Source organism: Ascidia mentula, chromosome 7, assembly GCF_947561715.1.
Source record: "Ascidia mentula chromosome 7, kaAscMent1.1, whole genome shotgun sequence".
NCBI classification, from domain to species: domain Eukaryota; kingdom Metazoa; phylum Chordata; class Ascidiacea; order Phlebobranchia; family Ascidiidae; genus Ascidia; species Ascidia mentula.
Window position 1 is genome coordinate 6,491,070 of NC_138572.1, and position 23,944 is coordinate 6,515,013.

Consider the following 23,944-nt stretch of genomic DNA (forward strand, 5'->3'; position numbering starts at 1 on the left):
CCAGTCGACTGAGAACATTATGAACACTTACTTGGATCTTTACATCCGTCACCAGTTGTGGTGTAGAGGTTATGTCACTGTGTTCTTAATCCTCTGCACCCGAGTTCGAACCCCGGTAAAGTTAAAATCTTTCCCCGGAAACCGATAACACACTTCGGGTTCGAACCTTCACCCAACCACAGTAAACTGTAACTGGTGATCCTCCTTAGTATGGAGGTCTGTCCTGATAACTTAATCTCAACATCCTTCCTTCGAACTAACGCATGGGCATAACTCTAGAGCTTGTAATCCAGAAATTAATTGCGCCTGAAAGTAAAATCACATCTTAACGAAGTAAGTTAACACCTGAGGACTAAGTACCACCTCTCTATGGGCATAACCCTCGAACGTAATCCTGTATTAAATGCGCCTGAGAAGCAAACTGGTTAAACTTGGTAATTACGTAGCATCTCCTTTCCAACTAACCCAATCCTTGAGCTTGTATCTTCGTAATACGCCAAGAAAGTAAATTCACCGCTTAACAAGTCACAACCTGTGAATTACGTAGCATCTCCGTTCCAACTAACCCATGGGCATAACCCTCGTGCTTATAATCCAGAATCTAACTGCGCCTAAAATTAAATTCGCATCCTAACGAAGTAAGTCACAACCTGGTAATTACGTCATCCAACAAACCCATGGGCATAACCCTGTAGCTAAAGTCACTATCCTATCGAAGTAAATTCCTGGTCGTAAATCAGCCGCTCATTAAAGTCACTATAGGGCCGTCCGAATGTAGGTCCAAATGAAATAACAGTAATCCCCATCCCGAACTGACCTGAAGCTACGCCAACCTAAACAAAAATCCCAGAAAAAATAGGGGACATACACAAAATTTTTAAATATTTTACAAAATCATTAGCTGACTAATCTCCTCGTGCGCCCGCTTCTGAGTTGGCCACCTGCCTATGCCCCCTGATGGGACACTTGCCCCCTGGTGGGGCGCTCCCTGATGGAGCATAAGGTGTGTTTTCGGATCTCGGTGGCCAACTCAGAAGCGGGGACTTCTTAGCCTGACTAAACGCAGGGCTACCTGGCCGCGATCCTTAGCCTGATTTGAGTGAGTTAACGGGGGTGGGGGAGATAATTACCGAATTGCTTTTACCCATCCGTGACAGGCACACGCACGGAGAGGTGACACCAGCGGGAAGAATTTAGTTAGATTGGGATAAGTCCGAACCCGAAGTGAATTAACGGTTACCGGGAAAGAAGTATTAACTTTACCGGGGTTCGAACTGTGGTGCAGAGCATCAATAGAGGGGGGCGGTAACCTCTACACCACGGCTGGTGACGAGGGTGAGGCATCCAAATCGCGTTAATAAGTTTCTTACTATCATTCGTTTTTAAAAAAAATCAACCGGAGGACTTTCAATGTCAACAATCCTCGTGTGAGAACCGAACCCTCAACCTCTGGAACACGGAACTGGAAACATACCTTCATCACAACAACCTGCATGTGTGTGCTTGCTTCAACTCAGGTATTAACACTCGATTTTTCCTTTTTAAATGATAAAGTGGAAAACAATTACGACCAATTTGTTGAAGGCAAGGATCGAACCGACAACCTTCGGCATACTCGAGCGGAAACCTACCTTCCACACAATTACCTGCACACACATCTCACTTCAAATCAAGTTAAATGGCATCATACAATTTTCCCTTGAATTACTATTTCAGACTTTTGCATTATTCCTTAAAAAAACAATAGAACTTGATTTTAACACCCTGAAAGTCTGACTGGAATGTCTACCATAAACGTTCCACGCAAAGACTTTTATAAATCGGTGCCATTTACAGATACCTATTCGGTTTCTAAAAACTTTCCTGTACACAATCAACCAGCAAGGTCAAAGGCATTTAACTTGCTTTGAATGTTGTTCATTCACCTGTAATTATTTGCACTGAACAAAAAAGTTTGATATCAATCGGTGGCAACAAAAATCACAAACTTCCTGTTATTCTTTACTGAAAATTTATGATAAAGCATAAATTCAATGAGAAGGTATATATAGAAGAAAGTGACATATTACAGGAATTGTGCTTGCTATCTTTTTCATTAGCATGTTCAGTAATAGAAACAGCAATTCTAACCATGCAGATCACAAGTTTTTGATATTTATTGAGTTGTAAACTAGTGGAACTCAAGTGGAAAAATTAATTTGGTGAAACATGAATGCGTAGTTTTGAAGTAAGCGAACGCCAAGAAAAACAACACATCACAAAACTGACGCAAAACACGAAATTTCTTCCATCAGCATGTCACAAACCTTTATAATACCAAATTAAAATTTCAAAATTAACATATGAACTCTTAGTTTTTTTGTTGGCAACAACGTGACGAATGCTGCTAAAAATCCCGCTGTTCATTGATTGCTTATAGTCGGCATGTGCTGTTCCTTGTAGCGACCAATAACATGAAATCTGTGCAAAATATAATTAAACTAAACTTCTGAAAACCTATATTGATAATTGCTCATAAAACACTTTGGGTTATTACCCATAACATTTACATTAACCTTCGGCAATAACCAAACAATGTCATATTTCATGTGCATTCACACGTGTCGACATCTTTGTCCTTGACCATTCCAGATATCTGGACTAAAAACATGGTGCGGAAAACTGTACATTTTGTCAGATATTACAGATATGAATTATTTTATCATGAATTATTAGTAAATATCTGTTAATACTGCGCACTGCACTAAGTACTTTTACGGTATTGCAACGTCTTACAACAGCAACAACAGTTGTTGTTTTTCTAGCATAACATACACATCCCACACGGGAAGAAAGGGTGATGTCAGTGTAATCGAACCTTGCATTTAGTACATTACTTTATTGGTATCTGAAGTTGTCGTCCAAGTTAGTAGTTTTGTCTCACTGCTTTAAACAATGAAATCTACATGCATTGTGGAATGTACAAAGTGGGATCTGTGATTAAAATTAGTGTAAATTACCCCACTTATTGTGCGGTTTTATGACTATTTTAGTTGCTGCGCGGTAAGACTAAAATATTGACAAAAAAACACAACACAAATAAAATCATAATAATTAACCAATGACAAGAGAGGACACTGCCTTTACCCACAATTTAAGTTTATCCGAACAAGTTAGGCGCTATCTCCGCATCAGAGATGGTGTTGATGATCCGAGATTAAAACATGTAACACAAAATTACATTACGTTAACAACCCGGTATTTAGTTCACAGCACTCCTTCACTATATAGATAACACCAGGAAAAACACTAGTCTCTCCCAGTAACGATCATATTAAATTCCCTCACAACGCAAAATATCACGTCATTCCAGCAGCCAGGCGTGCGTCATAACTTACACCTTTAATCGATGTTTATTCTTTGCAGCGCGAAAGAAGCGAACGAGGTTGTATTCTTCTGTTATGGTTACACGCGGCATTCATATAAAAATAGCGCAAACAAATGCACAAAAGCTACTAATGTTTGTATTACTTGCAACAGAACACTAACTGAGAACACATCATTTTGCAAGTTTTAATCACACTTACTTACTTGGCTCCAAATCACGTCATTCCGTTGTGAAATTCCGAAGCTAAAGAAGCACAACCAGCATCAGAAGTTTGATATGAGCACACAACAATTAACGCCTCGCGTTTGCCCAGGGGGAAATCCAGATGAAATAAAGGGAGAGAAGTAAGAAAATAAATGACGTCTCCGATCTCCTCCGATCCAACCAAGAACATCATTATCACCTTGATGGCTTCTAACTCTCGTCACCAGTTGTGGTGTAGAGGTTATGTCACTTTGTTCTTAATCCTCTGCACCCGAGTTCGAACCCCGGTAAAGTTAAATCTGTCACCGGTAACCGATAACACACTTCGGGTTCGAACCTTCGCCCATTCACAGTAAATTGTAACTGGTGATCCTCCTTAGTATGGAGGTCTTTCCCGGTAATCAACATCACTATATCAACAAAGTAAGTCACAACCTGGTAATTACGTAGCACCTCTCTTCCCACAAACCCATGAGCATAACCCTAGAGATAAAGTCCCCATCCTATCGAAGTAAATTCCTGATCATAAATCAACCATTGATAAAAGTCACTAACATAAATGTGTAATAATCTGATCATAAATCAGGCCATCCGAATGTATGTCCACATGAAGTAAGAGTAATCCCCATCCCGAGGTAACTTAAAGCTACGGCAACCTAAACAAAAATCTCAGAAAAAATCGGGGGACATACACAAAATTTTTACATATTTTAAAAAATCATTAGCTGACTAATCTCCTCGTGCACCCGCTTCTGAGTTGGCCACCTGCCTATGCCCCCTGATGGGACACTTGCCCCCTGGTGGGGCGCTCCCTGATGGAGCATAAAGTGTGTTTTCGGATCTCGGTGGCCAACTCAGAAGCGGGGACTTCTTAGCCTGACTAAACGCAGGGCTACCTGGCCGCGATCCTTAGCCTGATTTCAGTGAGTTAACGGGGGTGGGAGAGATAATTACCGAATTACTTTTACCCATCCGTGACAGGCACACGCACGGAGAGGTGACACCAGCGGGAAGAATTTAGTTAGAGTGGGATAAGTCCGAACCCGAAGTGAATTAACGGTTACCGGGAAAGAAGTATTAACTTTACCGGGGTTCGAACTGTGGTGCAGAGCATCAATAGAGGGGGGCGGTAACCTCTACACCACGGCTGGTGACGAGGGTAAGGCATCCAGATTGCGTAAATAAGTTTCTAACTATCATTCGTTTTCAAAAATATTTAACGGGATGGCTTTCAATGTCGACAATCCTTCTGTGATAACCGAACCCACAACCTCTGGAACACGAGACTGGAAACATACCAACTTCACAACCACCCTGCATGTGTTTGGTTGCTTCAACTCAAGTATTAACACACGATTTTTCCATTTTGAATAATAAAAGGGAAAACAACTAGGACCATTCTGTTGAAGGCAAGGATCGAACCGACAACCTTCGGTATCCTCGAGCGGAAACCTACCTTTCACATAATTACCTGCACACAAATCTCACTTCAAATCAAGTCAAGTAGCATCACACAACTTTTATCTTTAAATAAATAACTATTTGGGTGGTTTAATTTTCTTTAAAATCTAACTCATAAGCTCTGAATGACATTGGAAGCCTAACATTCACACATCGATTTTTTAACTTTCCCTTCGTATAAAGACTTTTGCATTATTCCTTTAATTTAAGGAAAAACCTTAGAATGTTATTTTATCACTCTTTGGGTCGGACTTTTTCGATTGGTAAACCGGTAGAATACATGTGCCATTTACAGATACCCATTCGGCTTTTAAAAACTGCCAGTGTACAATCAACCAGCAAGGTCAAAAGCATTTTACTTTCTTTATATGTTGTTCATTTAATTATATTCATTCGCACTAAACAAAAAAGTTATATATATTTCTGTCGTAACAAAAATCGCAAACCTTTCTGTTATTGTTTACTTAAAATTTATGAGAAGGTGTAAAGAAGTGACATATTGCAGGAATTGCACTTGCTTTCTGGAAGCAGTAATCGAAAGGGGAATTCAAACAAGCAACAAACACAACACATCACAAAACTGACGCAAAACATAAAAATAAATTAAAGAAAATTTCATCAGCATGTCACAAGCCCTCGCCGAAAGATAACTACAATTATTCAGCTGACCAATTATTTGATAACTAATTTCAAATTACAATATTAACATATAAACTCTTCCAGTTTTTTGTTTGGCAGCAACGTTACGAATACTGGCGAAAATCCAGCTGTTATTACTCATAAACAAGCGCTTACAATAAGCTCCAGCAATAACCAAACAATGTCATATTTCATGTGCATTCACACGTATCGACATCTTTGTACGTGACTTTCCCAAATATCTGGACTAAAAACATATCTGGAGAAAACAACAAACTTTGTTAGATATTACAGATATGGATTCCTTTATCAGGATCTGTTATAGTAAATATCCATCCATAATGTGCATTTTACCAGCAACAGTTGCTGTGTTACTAGCCTACCTTACACATCCCACACAGGAAGAAAGGGTAATCGAAGCATAGCATTATTTTTTATACATAACCTTGATAGTATGTGAAGTTTTGTCTCCATGCCCCAACCAACGAAGTCTGAATCGCAGAATGTACAATGTTGGGATCTGTAATGAAAATTAACATTAGTCTCTCCAAGTGACGTTCATATTCAATTTCATCACAACGCAAAACATCATGTCATCCCAACATGTAGGCGTGCTGGGAATACATTGTAGTTTTAATCAATGTTTGTTCGTTGCATCGCCATAGCAGTGATAAACTGTAAGTCTTTTCCATGCAGTTACGTTCAAGCTAAATTACAACACAACGCAAAACACCACGTCATTCCCAGTAGTATGTGATCGAAGTCGTATTCTTCTGTTGTGTTTACACACGATGTCGTAAAGCAACATTTAAATAAAAAACAGCACAAACACATGCATAAGATGCATTAATGTTAGATTACTTGCAACAAAATACAACCCAAGCACTTGTTTCACATCATTTTGCAAGTTTTAATCGAAGTTTACTTACTTGGATCTAAACCACGTCCTTCCGTTGAGAAATTCCGAAGGCAATGAAGCACAACCAGCATCAGAAGTTCGATATGAGCACGCAACAATTAACGCCCCGCGTTTGCCTAGGGGAAATCTAGATGAAACAAAGAGAGAAAGGTATAGAAAATCACAGACTTCCCCGCTGGATTGTGCATTCGAGCTATTTTGAACCATTTCAAAATAAAAAGATATTTTTCCCTTTGTTATTCAAACCTTTATGTATGTTGCAACCCACGACCAAATGTTTAAACCTGTTTTTTTGTAACAGATTCTGATGTTTTCATTAAAATTTTGCATTCGTTTCATTGAGCAGCGAAGTTTCACATTAATTTCAGATCGAAATTCGCCTTTTTTTAAATTCTGACATAAAATTTCCTTGTTGCATGTTGTGCTTCAATACATGTGGTACAAACTTTCCGACAAATGTTTGAACCTGTTTTTTTGGCATATTCTGATGTTTGTGTTAAGTTTTTTTACTCGTTCTGCATCCCTTTTATTGAGCAGAAGAGTTCCACCAAAATTTCAGCTCGAAATTCGCCTTCTTAAATTTCTCACATAAAATTTCCTTGTTACATGTTGTGCTTTAATATATGTGGTACTCACTTTCCGACAAATGTTTGAACCTGTTTTTCTGGCAGATTCTGATGTTTCAATTCAAAATTTGACTCGTTCTGCATCCCTTTTATTGAGCAGAAGAGATAGGCAACAATCTTAGATCGAAATTTGCTTTTTCAAAATTTTGACACAAAATTTCCTTGTTGCATGTTGTGCTTTAATACATGTGGTACTCACTTTCCGACAAATGTTTAAACCTGTTTTTCTGGCAGATTCTGTTGTTTCAATTCAAAATTTGACTCGTTCTGCATCCCTTTTATTAAGCAGAAGAGTTCGGCAACAATCTTAGATCAAAATTCGCTTTTTCAAAATTTTGTCACAAAATATCCTTGTTGCATGTTGTGCTTTAATACATGTGGTACTCACTTTCCGACAAATGTTTGAACCTGTTTTTCTGGCAGATTCTGATGTTTTAATTCAAAATTTGACTCGTTCTGCATCTCTTTTATTTTTCCAACTGCTTCAACAACTCAACAAAGTTCGAAATAACTTGTTTTAAAAGGTATTAAAATATGGATAAAGACTGCAATTGTAGTAAAAACGAAGATGGCCTTATTCTGTGCATTGTCTTGCATACTGTTCTTTAGTTGTGTTTGGACACAAAAAACACGCCAAACTTCAAAATTCTATGAAACTTTTTGTAGCTCTTAACGGGTTGCAAATGTTTTGTCAATGTGTTTCTAGCATCTGTACTCGAGTTCGAACCCCTCTAAACGATTGAATTCTGCGTTATGGGGAAATAAATTATCTGATTCTATTCGGTAATTACGGGGCATGCTCAGATCCGCTTGTGGCACAAAGAAAGCGGTTTTTAACTTGAGGTGGTGGCTTACCTCTATGAGATCTGTTTCTAGTTGGTGGGAGAAACTATAATTAATACGGTTGATTCTTTTCCTCTGCAATAAAATGTACGCATACTGCAATACAGAGTAATCACACGTAGTGTTTTTAGACACAATGTTAAAAAAATACACAACTGTTTGTGTATTTTAAATACATTCTTAACATATTTCGATTTTCGTGTCCAATTTGCGAAACTTTAGGGCATTCACCAGAATTAAAACATAGTGTGAGACGACTATCCACGTATGGATGCCCACATATCAACACAGCCTTCCGGCTTTGCGCTGGTGCGTCATTTCCCTTTCGCATTGCAGGCTTGAAATCGCTCAATACAAATGCTTAGATGCAATGGTAAATCACTAAGGTTTGAGGCACCATAGGACAAGTCCGTGGTTAGCGTATGGAGTTGAAACGTGACTGTGGAAGTTCAATTAGCCCTAGTTTTAGCTTACAACATGATTTACAGTCTCTTGTACGCTCACGTCTTGCGTAGTGGTAGAAGGCGTGAGACACAATTGCTGCGGGGTATGACAAGGAGCTCCAGTGTCTGGTAGCTGTTGGGCCTAACGTCGCTCTCTTATTGACAAGATTGAAGGGCTTATATCGAATGACAGCCAATCAGTTCGTAATGGTTGTAAAAGGTTATACGTAAGGTTCAGAAACGTATTACATTCTAGAGACATATACACAGAACAGGATTAGAGGAGGGCAAAGGCTGCTTGCATTGTGTCTTAATATTTGCGAGAGTATATTTGTAGAATGACTTCACTTGCTCGGTGAAAAATTGAGGGCCAAACAAGGCGGTCATTCGGGCACTGTGTGGTTTGTTTGCTGGAATTTCGGCGTCATACCGTTCAAAAATAACTGCGACGGGTCCGTTATAAGCAAAAACAATACAATCGTGCCTTGACTTGTCAGCGCGACTAAAAACAAATCTGCCGGTTTTCTGTTAGGTGCAGTATAAGAAACCCAACTGCATGACGCAGTGTGTGTATAAACCGTGAGCTATGCCTATGTTTAACAACACAATGACTGTTGAAACCTGACAAGATGCCTTTCCATTTACCAACACACAAAAGGTAAGGTATAGGTGAGAATGTAAGTGCGCTATAAATCATTGCAAGTGTTTTGTTAGAATGTAAAACAGTCAAAGCAATACGTGAACTAGAAAACAGCACATTTCTCAGCGACAATCTCCTGTCGGTAAATTACAGGCTGTGCAATGGCCGGAAATGATTGAAACGCGTCATAGGCAATTATTCATTAATCGATCTGTGTCCATTTGATGTGTACCGGGCTTGGCTAAACGCGACATGTACATTGTATCTTATCCTTTAAACATCATTAAAATTGGCTTATTGTACCACGGTGTAACTCCGTTTGAAAATACAAGAGTTCCAGAAAAATCCTTGGTATAACAGCATTTATAGTGACGGTAGATAACAGTATTTATGTGGAAACGACATATAGCATAACACGAGACGCTGTTTTACCATATCACTTCATAGTTTAATAACAAACGTATGTTGACCACTGCATACTTGTTATCACATCAAACCCCTTTGTACGAACAAGGGCAACCATTGCTTATGTTTTAGTCGGACTCAATTGGCTTTGAGTCCAAATGTATCGTCCTCCGCTATCAACAAAACCCCCACCTTCGGACTTGGGCCTGGACAATGGAAAATAAAAGACGAAAACCATTCAGCTTCCTTGTCGGAAAGCCTTCGGTCTATGAGAGATGATGGATTTCTTACCGACATTACTTTTACATACCACGAGGAGGTTACTATGATTATTTAACGAAACCCATGCAAGTCAACGTAGTGGTGAATGAAAGTGATTAAAATAGTGCACCCAAAAAAGTTTGAATAAATTGTGAATATCGTATGCGTTTGAAATATGGGTACACTTTTCACATTCCTGAAGCACACAAGTATTCAAAACTAATAATTGTATTTTTAAGAGTATCAAAGCAAACCGGGTCGTCCTGGCCGCCGTAAGTCCAGTCATGCGAAACGTTTTTGCAAAGCGTGAGAGCCTTCTTAACGCTGACGTCATCCCTCCGGAAGCACTACATCAGTTAGTTCAGTTCGTTTACAAGTGAGTATTGATTACAGTTGAAACACATACCTTTTCAGCTTATACGCTCACATACTGTGTCTTAGTATCTTGATGGTTTCCATGGCATTTATACCAAAACTACATTTTGCATCAACTTTCGTGACTGTTAATCCTAGAGTTTTTTGACGTTAATATCTTTTTATGTGCTTGCATAACGTAAATTTGTACATGAATACTTGATAACGGAAGGGTTTACTGTATGCAGCGTAAACATCGAAATCGAGGTGGATGCGATCAAGAAGATTTATAGTGCCTCCAAAATCCTTCAAGTTGCTTCCGTGAAGCGAATGTGCGAAAACCTTCTTAGCATGTTACCCCACGACCGCAAAGGTAATGTTACCACAGGTTGCTCTCCCGTCCTTTGGGATTATTTGAACCTAACATTTCTTTCAACACTTCAAAATTTACGATTCATAATGTTTCTATATAAAAAATTAAGTGTGGGTTAATTTTAATGTTCATAAAGGGTTGTCTGTCAGTGGAGACCATTTTAAAGTGTACATTACTTTTAATTTCACATTTTTTTACGATTACGTAAGTATTTTCATAACTAAACGTCTGTTGGTGTATGGGTGTAGGTCAGGTTGAAAGTTCATAAATTGGCTCCAATGCTTTATTACTGGCTTTACCAAATATGTGTAATTACTAAACAGAACTACCACCTCGTCGACCGAAGCTTAAACGCATGGCTGGCGTTGATGAAATGTCAATTGGAGATGACGTAACAGATGGACACGCGAGCAGTTCCTCCGAGAAAGAGAACTCATCTCAGGTAAGCTTTGAACAAAAATCTAAATCAATTTGGACCAACATTGGTTGCAAAATTTTTGCCAGGTTTTGAAATACCATACACAAGCAGTTGGCTGTGTGCCAGTGGCTCGTATTTTTAGTGTAATCACGTTTTCGGGCCACAACCTCAAGGAAAGTACCTCTTTAATAAAACAAAAACCTGTAGGCAGCATAGTTAAGTTACAGTGCTTACTCATGAACTTACCCAATAACTCGTACCGGTGTAACTGCTCTTTTCTTATTTATTGGCACTATATGGACTGATTAGTATCTGCGAGTCCCACTCCATTCCTCAACATTCGTCAGGTGTTCTGAATTGTAATCAGCATTAATGTGTAATTATAATAGTGCGTCTTACGTACGTTTCAAAATGTTATGCATGAAATCAACGGCATTAAAACAGTCTCAATATATTCCAGGTTTCTGGATCTGAAAGCACCGATTCTAGTTCGGACCTCAATTTGTCTATGACCGCACTAAAGCGAGATACAAAAGCATCCATCAAACTGACATTTCATAGCCGTTGTCCAACACCAGTCAACCGGTCTATGGAAGACCTAACGTCGAATAGCGTTGGAAGCCTGGAAACTGGATGCAACGACAACAACAGCACCTTTAGCCGAACTCCAGATAGCATTCGCAAGTCGGAGGGTAACATTGTGTCTCCAAAACGCGAGGCCCAAGTTAAGAAATCAGCAGGGAGGTCGTTTGATGAGAGAATGGCCCAAAAACCAAGATCTGGGAGTTACGACGTTCCCAACAATGGACCTATCCTGCTTTCTGCTGTTCTCAACAGTAAAATGAATACAGGAAACAAAAATCAGACCTCGAATATAAACGGATCGGTTCTCAAGGAGACAGGAAACGGAACTTGGCCGACGCGCATGCGCACTAACGGTAGGTCGTCACTTCCGGAGGAATGGAAGAAGTCGCACGACAACCTTCAGTCTCCGGTAAAGGAAGTGGGAAAAATTGTCGAGAAGAAACGCGAGGGAGTAAAGAGAAGGAAGCAGAAGAGCCGAGATGTTTACACAATCGGGTTTAGATCGAAGTCAATACCTGGTTTGTTAAAAGGTTTGTTCAATTGGCTGTAATTTTCACATTTTTTAACCCAACGGCAAGTATAATATATCCCCTACGCAGCAAACATACACATTTATGTGATTCTCTATATAAACAGCAAATAGCATAGTATAATAGTTACCCAGTTCTTCGTCTGAAAAAATGTCCAGCTGGTGTTTAATTCAATGATGGAGAGAGTTTATTGTAAAAAAAAAACTTAACAGGGCTAAACAGCATGCGGGAACAAAATCTGTTCTGCGATCTGACTCTTATTGTTGCCAACGCGCGTATAAACTGCCACAAGGTGGTGCTAGCGGCAAGCAGTCCGGTCTTTAGCGCCATCGTGCAGAAAATCAACACCACTGAGATCGTGTTGACGAAAGTGGACGAGAATGCGGTTCTGGAAATAGTTCGATTCGTTTACAACGGGCAGGTAAGTTACAATAAAACAAAACGGAATCAGCTTTGTAACGTAGTGTAGCTTTGCCGCTTTGCTGGCAACGTGTACTATGTCAAATTTGGTGTATTTTCGTCGATACGAATGCAATCCAAGCGAAATGGAAACCAGATAGTACTGTATTTCACTCCGCTATTTTAAAAGAATTTGGAAAATTGCGTCTGTTACTCAGGCGATCAAACCCCAGTATACAGTTTATCGATAGCATCTTCTTAACTTTCAGTGCACAATCGACAAAGACAACGCAATGGGACTGCTTCGTGCCTCCTATCGTTTTCAGTTCCACTTTCTTGTTCGACAATGCGCCAGTTACCTTGAAAGGAATTGCACAAACCATAATAGTTTTTTTTCGGCCGACAACGTGCTTCTCGCATATAAGCTCTCCGGCATGTGCGGCCTAGCTCGTCTGCGAGAGGAATCGAGGAAGTTTGCTACCTCACGATTTTGGGAACTCACAGAGACTCAATCCTACAAAGAGCTTTCCTCGCTGGTAAGGAAGCTCCGGTCATACTTTTATGCTGCCTATACGATGGCAACAACGGAATACATGTATTAAAGTAACGTTTCTGTTTCAGTGGCATTTTAAAGAAAATATGATGGCAATAGAAAATTAATTCATTGTGCTAAAAACATGTATTTCTGATAATTGGAAACAACAACATAAATACAGCGGAAAATGTAGGGTATATAGCAAAATATCTGCGAAATTCCTGTTTCTAAAGTTTAGTGTCGATCAAATAGCGCTGGGCTTTCGTTAATCTTCGTTTCTGTGAGCACTGTTTTAAAACTAGTTTAAACCTCAATATCTGACCCTCATGTTGTGAACAAAGGACCTGAACAAACTGATCAGTTGCGAGACTTTACGAACCGCCAGGATTCGTGATCCAGAACTTGAGTTGCAGTTTTTCTTCGCTCTCATCCGCTGGTTGACCTACAAATCCAGTCAGAGAATTCCCTTGATGACGTGGCGCGTGATGAAGTTTGTGCAGTTTGACAACATGAAAGCTAGCGTCATCAACCGCGTCGTTACAAAGGAATCTATCGTCATGGGAGATCCAGTGAGTTGAAACCCTGGGTGTATTTGCTGGGTTGTGTATGTTCACATAATAAAAATCGTCATTTATGGAAATACGTATCTGGGATATGTCCACGTAACGTAAAGGTGGAATTTTGTTGTTGACTTTTGGATCATCAGTACTAAATTTACAACTGAAATCTCTTCAGTTTAAGTTGTAAAGTGGATAATATAATATTCCTCGGTTTTAAGCGGACTCGCTATGATTCACGTCCAATATACAAATATTTATAGTCCAGTGTGTTTAATGAATGAATACTGGATCAATTTAAAACCAAAAGTCCCTGGCATGCTGTTGATCGCTCACCGTATCGATATAATTATATATTAAACTTCATAAAGCAATCTGCGGACAGCTCAGATGTTTTTTTATGAGAAAAATATATTCTATATATTATAATTATCTATAGTCCAGAGAAACTAAATCGTACGGACTTTGAAATTTGCGATTTTAGCCAGTGATGATACACTTTATGTAGGACACAAGACAAAGGATTCTGATGGCATTGCACAACCAAACTGCACCTCAATACCTTTCTAATGCCATCGGAGGGGAATCCCCTCCAAGACAGGCCAAAAAAGGAAACATCGTCGCTTTCGTTTCATTTGATGAGACGTCGGAGTCAAAGAAAACAAACAACAAAGTTTATGGGTAAGATTCGAACGCAACGTACTAAATATTACGTCGAGGAAATTGTAATAACCTGCGACCACAACATACAAATCCAGCAAGTAGCCTTCTGTAAAACCAATCAGTACAAAACAAAAACCGAATGGTTTAGAAGTTTTCGGTAAATCATGGTTCAAAAAAACCCATCGAAAGCGATTTTCCTAAGCAGTCCAAGCTAAATATGATTGTGAATTAATTATGACTGTAATCATTCAGTGACATTCCAAAATTATTAAAACAATTCTAAATATACTTTCTCCGCAGTGTAAACCCATCTGAGAATACATGGGAGGATCGCGGTCTTGCCCCGGTCACGTGGGGTGGTTTTGCTGTGACGTCACAGGGTAGTGCGCTTTACGTCGCCGGGGGACGTGACTTCAGAAAGAACAAACATACATCAAGTGATGTGTACAAGTAGGAATAATATCTTGAGTTTTACTGTAAAATTTTTGTTCAGTTCTGTTGACATCGTTTGTTTATTTTTCTGAAACATCACAAAAAATAACAAGTTCGTGTTGTTTTGCCATGCACAGATACGAAAACCAGCAGTGGACACAACTTCCCAGCATGAAAGTGGTGAGGTCGCATTTTTCGATCGTACCATACGAAGGAACATTGTATGCCCTGGGTGGAATGACTGAAAGTGTTGAAAAAGGTAAACTGGACGATGGTCTTATTGGTAGTTAATGTTGCAGGCATAAGTTACCTTATACTAATATGGCAAACAGAAAGCATTTTGTGACTATTACCAAGATGTTGAATTTCAGGCGTACCGGGATATCAGATTACAGGATGCATAGAGCGCCTTGTAGCGGATACACGTCGCGGACATTTAAAGTGGAAGATGTCGTCCCTGAGCATGCCGACGCCAAGCTACTTTCATTCTGCCGTGTTTTGCGAAGCTACAATGCGCTTTAGTGCCCTGGATGCTGCGTTTATGCCAGGAAAGGTATATGAAAGCACATTCCTTATAAAAGCTTCATACTATTCTATCTCAACGTAGAAGTGTTTCTATGTAGTAGAATTATCTCAACAACAAATCAGGTTAAGCATTCATCACGGTGTTAAAATTTAGGCCTTTTTCAGTGGTTGTTGTTGACAGTGTCATGACGTATTGTGCCACATGATGACGTAATAAACTTGATAAACCTTCATATACATTACATTGTGTTAAGCACGACCGACCAGAAGGAAGAAAACAGGCTTCACCGAACAAAGCGAGGAATATTCTTCGCTCGTCTAGGGAATCAGAAAAGAGTCCAACATTTAGCCGCCTCTCTCCCAAGCAAAACGCATTAAAATACAAAAAACCCTCGTTCGGTGAGTTAACATATTCACACAACATCACGCATGCTGTGTCATTGCTGTTACATTTTCAAAGGCTTTAAGAACGGTTTGGGCTTTGGTTTTATTGCACTTAGAAAACCCAGTAGCAAAACGTTACTATTCCTGGAACTCAGCAGTAATCTTTGTTTTTATTGCTTATGTTGTTTCAGTTTAATAATTGTACTTGTCACTTAGTGCTGCTACTCACAGGTAAACACTTTTTTTCCAGATCAGTTTAGTGAAGACGCACACAGTCATACTATAACAAGACCTGTTATACTGGTATGTGGGGGAAAGAGCAAACCCATGCAGAACATTATGTTCGATCCAATGAACGAAAGGTGGGTATATCAATAAATTAGGAAAGCTTTGATGTACAAGCATTTGTTTTTCTGGGCAAATACTCTGTTTATCCCCATAATTTTCTCTTTAGAAGCATGTCGTAGTTCCGAACCTCCCCATAAAGGTAGTCCCCTATAAAAATGCTCGTTCTATATTGGAGTGGCAAATACGTTTTGGCAAACTCATATTTTTTTGCAAAGTTTAATAGCTTACATAAAGAGTAAAAATTGCAGCATTATGGGACAAAATATCGTTTAGGTTTGTCGAAAAGCGTCCACTTCCTTGTCCTTGCACGTCACCAATTATGACGTCAAACATGTCTCGAGCCTACCTCATAAGCACAGGGAATGTGGATTCGTCACAAGTGAACGCTCTTCTATTCGAGTACAGTTTCAACAGTGACCAATGGACAGAAATCAAGTTGCCCATGTCGGCAAGCGTTCCATCACAACCCGCGTGAGTCTGATGTACAGATTGATTGGTTTCACTTTTCAGCACTATAATTCTGGGAAGAACATATCGAAGACTGCTGGTTATAGGGTGGAATATTACATGTCCAAATACAACATCACCCCTGTTGCTTTGGCTTTCGTTAGGTTAATTTTTTTGCAGCGAATATTTTCATACAGTTCACACTGTCTTGACACATACAGCTTACGTGTTTGCTCAACACAGTTACTGTTGGTTCAATGAATGTTTCACCAAGCTAAGCATATGCGTAAAAAGTGACAAAAACACAAGACATTTTCCAAGAGCACCTCCGTATCAAATACAATCAAACTCAAGGACCTTGTTTTTTTGCAGAGGAAAGCTGACTCGCCTGCGCGCAAGTTTTCGCCGAGAAGACAAAACAGCGCAATCTAAGCCACTGGTCACGTGCGTAGCCAACGGCAACCAGCTGGCTTACGTCGTTACGCACAACAATGACGTCACTCTTCATACATACGACACCACGTCGACAACATGGACGTCTTCCGGAAAGAAAAGACTGGAAAGTACACCGAGAGCCATGCAAATATGCGTTCTGCACGATCGTGGTTGAAATCAGAGTACTTGATCGACAACCTGTTATAAATCGCAAATTATGCAATAGTTTCGTTTTTGCCTCTGTATTCGCACTTGCAATATACGCTTGAAGTAGAACTCGTGTGTGGTGGTGAGAAGAACAATTGCATGGTGTGGTTGAAAGAATTTGAGAGGCTGTCGTTAGTGGTGACTTAAACTGGTTATATGACGCGAACAGGATGAGTCGCCTGAGGCAGTCAGTACACGCCAACAAGACTGCATGCTAGCACTGTGTGTGTTGGTGACGAAATTTAACTTCAAGCAAATACTAAGACGAAGTAGAAACCCATAACACAATAAAACGAATGTTCTACATATATTTTGCCAGAAACAGATTTTAGAGTAGTGATAATTTAGACATGTGTTCAGTACAGCGTTACAATTTTGGATAAAACTACAGGATATGAAAGTTTGTGAAAGTGTCAAATTTGCCAAGCTGACGGTTTGTTTACACCGTGTTGAACATTATGTTTGTAATCTTTTAATGTTAGACAAGCGCAAGAAGTTTGCAGTTTGCAAAATCTCATAGAATTGTATGCATTGACATAGAACATATCTATGAAAAATTCCTGAGTATCCATTTTTAAACCAGTATCTTAGTGGTGTAAAGGACGGCTAATAATGACAAAAGATGAAAAAAACTTAGAATAAACGACCTTGGGTGTTGCCCCAGGCAAAAATCAGTCGTCGATCGCAAATCAAGATATGCGTGGAATACATGTATACCGTGCCCTGCTGTCCGTTGGTGTTATTGGAGTTTTCTACTGGATGACGTCACACGACAAGAGTGAAAAAGTTGAATATGAAGTTCTATCGGATTATGGTGAGAAGAAATACATTTCTTTTTTAAAAAAACTATGTCAAGGTTGTTACATAGCGTGTTTGGTTCTTAGACCAAGTTGCAAACACCGATGGTTCGATCTTATCCATCAAATCAACTGCTTCAAGGTAATCATACAAATATAAACCAGCTTTGGTTGCCAGCATCGTTTCATTTCTTAATACAAAAACCGAACAAACATTTTGTAGTCTACCATCAACGACAACAGTACCAGCCCGTAAACGCATCTTAATCTGGAACATTCCTTCCTCCGTCACATACCCAAGAAACATCGACGAAAGATGTGGTCTCTGTGACGTCACAACCAACCGCACGCTACTAAGTGACAGTGACGCAGTCGTGTTTCATTTTCGAAAAATTGCGGAGTTGCCTGATCCAGCGTTAAGGTACAATTCTACTCGAATTCTACTCGAGAAAACAGCCAAAATGGATAAGTTAACTTATATTGCTTTTTGGATGCTATAAAATTTTGCAACAAATACCTCTAAATTCGAAAGTTCAGAAGAAAAAAAATTTCTTGTTCCAGAAAACCTCAACAACTTTTCGTATGGCTTTGCCGCGAAAGCCCCTCTACAACGAAGCTTTTGACAAATCTGAACTTGGATCGATACGATCACTATTTCAATGCCACAATGACACATAGGTATCAACATTCATTAGTTTCCATTCCTTATGAAGGATGCCTAAATCGTGTAAGAATAGTTGCCAGAACATAAAAGCTTTAAAGTCCAACAAATTGTTGCTTTAAGTACAAAGTATAGTGTTGGGACTATTCATAGAAAACGTCCAGCAAATATATTTTCTAATTTTTTCACATTGTGGTTCTTTAATGACAAAAATCGCCCCTTATACCTTCCTAAGCTTTCCTCATCGCTTTACTGAACTGTTAAACATCTTATTCACTCTTTAGGCGGGAATCTGAGATCTTTTCGCCTTACCTTCGCCCTCTGACGTACGATACATCACCTTACCTCCACGTGAGACAGTCTGACATTCTGAAAACGAAGCGCTACCTAGCGGCGTGGGTTGTAAGCAACTGCGGAAGTTCGAATGCGGCGACGAGGCGTATGTTGTTCGTTTCTTCACTCGCGGAGGTAAATTAAAATGGGTGCCAACAGATTTAAAAAGATTAATCGTTCGGTTTAGTGAACACATCTATTTAACTTCAATATTACATCAGTCCCGAATCGGAGATTTTTAAGGAAAGGGTTTATTTGCAATTAAATTGCATAGTTGTCAACGGCTGACTTAAAATGTGTTTTCAATCAAGATCTGAAATACTTAACAACCTGTACATGAAGCACATTATTTTGACCTATCAGGTCTCATCAGTCTTAGTAAAGGCTGTCACATTGTGGTTACTTTATACCCCCACTCCAACATTTTGGCGTTATGTAGGCTGGACTGAAGGTTGATCTGTTCGGAAAGTGTTACAACAAAGAATTTCCGCCGTACAAGTCGAAAGAAGCCCTTGAGAAACTCAGCGAGTACAAGTTCTACCTTGCAATGGAAAATTCCTACCACTGTCGCGATTACGTAACCGAAAAGTTCTGGAACAACGCAATTTTAAGGTAAAATTGTACCGATATGCGAACTACTGTACAAAAACTGGCTCAAAATGCCGTTTCTCAATTTTAGTTTGTGCATTCATACTGTCCGCCATAACGTATAAGTAAACTTATTCCAGTGTTGTTTAAACTGTTAAATGTTCCTTCGTTACACAATAGTCACAATTTAATTGACGTAATTAAAGACGACGACATGGTATTTAAGAAGCGTCAAAATTTAAGTCTATACTAGGTTTTGTACATTCTAAAATCATGGATTTTCTGTGACAAATTTCCGCCGGTACGCCGGTTTGGAAAGTTTGAAACAGCACCGGCTTATTTCATATTTTTACTCAATCATATATTTGTTGCAACAAAGAACTGTACGTTAATTACCTGATGGTTGTCTTCTCAGTGGTGCTGTACCAATCGTGTGGGGACCCGACAAGGACGACATCCTACAAATAGCACCACCGAAGTCCTTTATCTTCGCCGAAGACTTTGATTCGCCACGAAAGCTTGTCGAATACATCAACTTCCTCGACACCCACGACGACGAATACTTAAAATTCTTCGACTGGAGAAACAACCTTCCCGAGGACGGAGGGTTTCTCTACCGCGACCAAGCGGCTAGGATTTCAGTCTTGCACAAACCGAAGATCCAGCCGACAAATTGGATGCTTGAAGGCGTACGGGAATACGAGTACTGTGAACTTTGTAGAACTTTGCATAGCAATCGAGTTAAAAGTTATAAAACTGTGCCGTCATTGAAAGAGTTCTGGTACGACCACGAACGGAAAGAATGCCTGGTAATGTAGTTCAATAGAATTGACTTTTCTGTCTGTCCCAAGGGGAACTGTAAGAAAGTAGTAAATATTAGGTTTATGCATGTTTTGCTTGGCCAAAACTTTTTAACACATAGTGTGCTTGTAGAGTTTTAAACGGTTGACAACAATGCTTTTGTTTCGATGTATTTACAGTTATATTTATGTCACCCAAAAAACGTCGATGAGAATAAAAAGTTTCAAAAAATATTTGTGTTATGTAATGTAAGTTTTGTCAACAAATGCCATACTCTCTCAAACGTTACCACGTCGAGGAGTAATCGTCGCTGGGTGGAGTAAAGAGCTAGCGTGCATACTGCCAGTATGATTTTGTGGTGTTTGATGGGATATGGAATTTGCAATATTTAGGCACAACAATTTATATTTGTGTTATACTTGCGATACAATGGAAAAAGCATTAAATTCGTTCTGTGATATATTTGTTTCTTCGTCGCGATGTATACGACTTTGACAATAAATAGGCTTCATCCCAGAGAATATAAAGATATTACTTTATAACAAACCAAGGTTTGCGAGAACAAAAAAACTAAATTACCAGACACAAATATTATACCAGCATCACAATTAGTAATGTAGGTTCCACCTAAATTTAAAGCTTAGTCTCTAAAAATGATGATAACAAATCGCGCGTTGAGTCAACAGCAAAATCGTGCGTACTATCTATCATTAGACTTACACTGTGACCTCTATGGTATTATTTCCTTCCGTACTCCTGAGGGCGAAATGGAGAGGCACCCGCATATCAAACATGCCGAAACCACTTCAGAACGCGGCGCTGAAAGAAGAAAAGATTGCGGTTGGCTGGATTGAAGATCCGCTCGAAGGCCGTGTCAAGTCCAATGTCAATGACAAATTCGGGGGATCTGAACAATCTGCGGTTTCTCACGATTTTTGAATGCGTCAATGGATTTTGAATTCAGAAATTTAACACTCCTAGTGACGTATATACATGGTATACATTTCGCATAATGTTTTTATCTGTTTATTTTCAGCCGAACAGAAGTACAACTACTATACTGATTCAGACAGGCATAAGATTTTATCGTTTACAAATCAGTAAGGTTTATGTGTTTAAAAACCAAATTACTTGCTTGCAAGGAGTCCCACTGAAAAAGATCGGTGTGTTACTGATTGGGTTTCGGTTGGCTCGTCCACAAAGCCACAAACGTCATCGGGTTGATAAACCAAGCAAGACACCCGAATTTGCATATATCACAATGGCACAACCGTAAGATCGCTTAAAGTTTGTGGTTAAATCTACGCCGAAAGGTCAACTTGACAACAGAAAACAAGGTGTTAAATCGGAAACGCCCAGAAAAACTCCAAATCTCCAAGATAAAACTTCAAAAATCTAAAAAACAAGACAGACTTGAAAAGCGTATTGCCCACAAAGTGGTCAAGAGCATTGCCAGGATCTTTTGATTTAACTGGCTTGAAACACAGACACCAAAGATTCCACATGTAATTACGCAGTCACCCGCAAACCGCTCACGCTTTCTAATCGTGTGTAACCGGGTAATCGCAACCTGACCGACGGGCGGGTGCAAAGTCAAACAACGTCACAATTACCGAACTGTTTGCCAATCATTAGGCGTCCCGTTGCCCCCGAGCAGGGATCCCGGCTCGATTGGATCAACAACGTCGCTGTTTTTGGCACCCCTCGTCTCGTGCAATTATCCTTCAATCTGAACCACCTCCTGCTTGGATTGTTTGGCTTTGAGGGAGGTCTCGAGGTTTGTTTGTTCGTTAGCACCCCTCTGGTAAAAGGTGATTAACGAAGAAGTCGACAGTTAATGTGATCTATTGCTCAAATATATGTTCTGCCAGAATTGCTGTGGAGTGTAGAGTTGGCAACATCATGTCATTAAGATACGAACGTTTGCGCAAGAGGGCAATCGGTATTTCAGTACGATGACGTCAGTTTGATAAGTTTTTTGACTAATTTTTGAAGCGGTGACCTTGAGCAAATACCTGTAGTGCCTTATATTTTATAGTAGGAAAATGGGTTTGAAGGCACAGCTAGAGGTTTGTGTAAGTTGCATGTTTTGTGGTCACAAACGTTTAATAATTTGTTCAGTCTTTTCATTACACGGGTTCCTCAGCAAAACAACTGGCCCTCGATAAAGCAGCGCAAAAAGGGCCACAACCACACAGTAGCTTGAATAAACCATCGTTTCCACAGCGGCCGATAACATTCCTGTTTAACCTCACGCAAAAACGCGCAACAATATTTACCGTCGTAAGTGTTTGAGTTGCAATCGAAGCAATTGACTTTATCAGGCGTTTAATTGCCGTTGGGAAGCCTCGATACATACCAAAGCTACGTCATCCATCTGTGTGCGACGGAGAAGCAGTGCGAACGTGTTACATAGCACCATACAGCACGTTCTGAGATAAGGTTGATTGGAAATAAGATAGACGCAGAGTTAATTGTCAATGGCCCAAAACCGGTAATCCATTAAAACTGGGAAAGGCAAATATTCGTGACAGAGGGTCGACCATTCAGACGATTCCGCGCATAGATAAGCAACCCACATCACAATGCACACCCTCGACGCGAATTTCTGGCCCGTGGTTTGGGAGAAAAGATTTTTGAAGGAAGTTTAAAATCCGATAGGCAAGACTCGGGAGTACTGAAAGCTTAGTAACATGGATACGATTTAGTGGCTTGGGGATCATGTGCGATACAGAGGTTCCGGCAGGGTATCAGCCACGGTACAGCGGCGCTTTCTAATCCTCGGAGTGTAAACGGTATTTAAATCCGCAGCGATGTCACGCATGAGAGGTGGCAAGTCTAAAAACAGAGAAGATTGGAGGTTAGCTGCTGTTTTTGTAAACAAGTGTGCAGGATTACCAAAATACTCGAGCGATTTGGCGTTTCTTTTTGCCGCCGTTTACCGCTTTAGTCGTCAACAAACAAACCTATTATGCCTGGTGTGCTTTCATCCACCATCCCACAATCGTTGCAGATTTCGGCGAAACAAAGTGAGGTTTGAACGGCGCAATGCAGACAGGAAAAGTGTTTCCATCAAACATTTACGGATTAAGGCATTTACGCAAGTTCGTTACACACATTTCATCTCGTAAAAGATAGCGTGGGGTATAGGTTAAAGTCCGCCACGTATCTGTATCCTAATACAACCTATTCACCAATAGTTTTGTAATTTAAACAAAAAAAATAAAAATACGGAGAAAAATAGCGGTGTTGAGTCATCCTTCTCCGACTAAAAATTGTAAACGTAAGAAGAAAACTATCCTAATAGATTTACGCTTAGTGCCTCGTGCGCTGAATCTTTCCAAATGCGTCATACGCGGCAATCTTTGGACTGGAATATTTAACAGCGCTAAAAATATAGAATAGGAGTGTGAATGATTAAAAGTTGTCGGAAATGGGATTTTCAAGGAGTGTGTTGAAAAAAAGTCTTTTCAGCCGAAAACGCGATACTAGCAATAGTTACGACCTCCTGCTACTGGACACGCAGGTGTTCATAAGCTTGCCGTTTGTTTTGCAATAAAACAGCTTCGGGTTCTGTGTGCAGGAACAACATCGCGCTACCGCGTGGAAGTGAGGTCGTAAAGTTAATGGCGTTGTCGTATTTCAGTCTCACCTGTTTAAGCCTCGCTAACGAGGCTGGGATTTGCACTGGGTGTACTCCGCGCGCGATGCCGTTATTTTTTGTGGCATACGAGGCCGTAAAACTGTGTTATTATATCGTGCAT

General features: G+C 39.8%; 2 protein-coding genes across 3 annotated transcripts; both read left to right on the forward strand.

Annotated features, from left to right (window-relative positions):
- The first annotated feature begins 9,032 nt into the window (after positions 1 to 9,032).
- Positions 9,033 to 17,031, forward strand: LOC145909199 (uncharacterized). The gene is made up of 17 exons (XM_082996529.1): positions 9,033 to 9,160; positions 9,680 to 9,866; positions 10,048 to 10,184; positions 10,411 to 10,535; positions 10,859 to 10,977; positions 11,414 to 12,068; positions 12,281 to 12,489; positions 12,737 to 13,003; positions 13,344 to 13,571; positions 14,068 to 14,240; positions 14,523 to 14,672; positions 14,792 to 14,913; positions 15,026 to 15,207; positions 15,434 to 15,578; positions 15,814 to 15,925; positions 16,185 to 16,382; positions 16,731 to 17,031. The coding sequence occupies exons 1-17, from the start codon at positions 9,132 to 9,134 to the stop codon at positions 16,966 to 16,968; spliced, it is 3,276 nt and encodes a 1,091-aa protein (XP_082852655.1). The 5' UTR covers positions 9,033 to 9,131; the 3' UTR covers positions 16,969 to 17,031.
- A 559-nt stretch (positions 17,032 to 17,590) lies between these two features.
- Positions 17,591 to 20,428, forward strand: LOC145908558 (4-galactosyl-N-acetylglucosaminide 3-alpha-L-fucosyltransferase FUT6-like). Of its 2 annotated transcripts, none has more exons than XM_082995856.1 (7): positions 17,591 to 17,814; positions 17,885 to 17,939; positions 18,021 to 18,218; positions 18,359 to 18,475; positions 18,743 to 18,926; positions 19,231 to 19,403; positions 19,795 to 20,428. In XM_082995856.1, the coding sequence occupies exons 1-7, from the start codon at positions 17,697 to 17,699 to the stop codon at positions 20,195 to 20,197; spliced, it is 1,248 nt and encodes a 415-aa protein (XP_082851982.1). In that variant the 5' UTR covers positions 17,591 to 17,696; the 3' UTR covers positions 20,198 to 20,428. The 2 variants fall into 2 exon arrangements, with proteins under 2 accessions (XP_082851982.1, XP_082851984.1); XM_082995858.1 differs by having other exon boundaries at positions 18,021 to 18,212.
- The last annotated feature ends 3,516 nt before the right edge of the window (positions 20,429 to 23,944 follow it).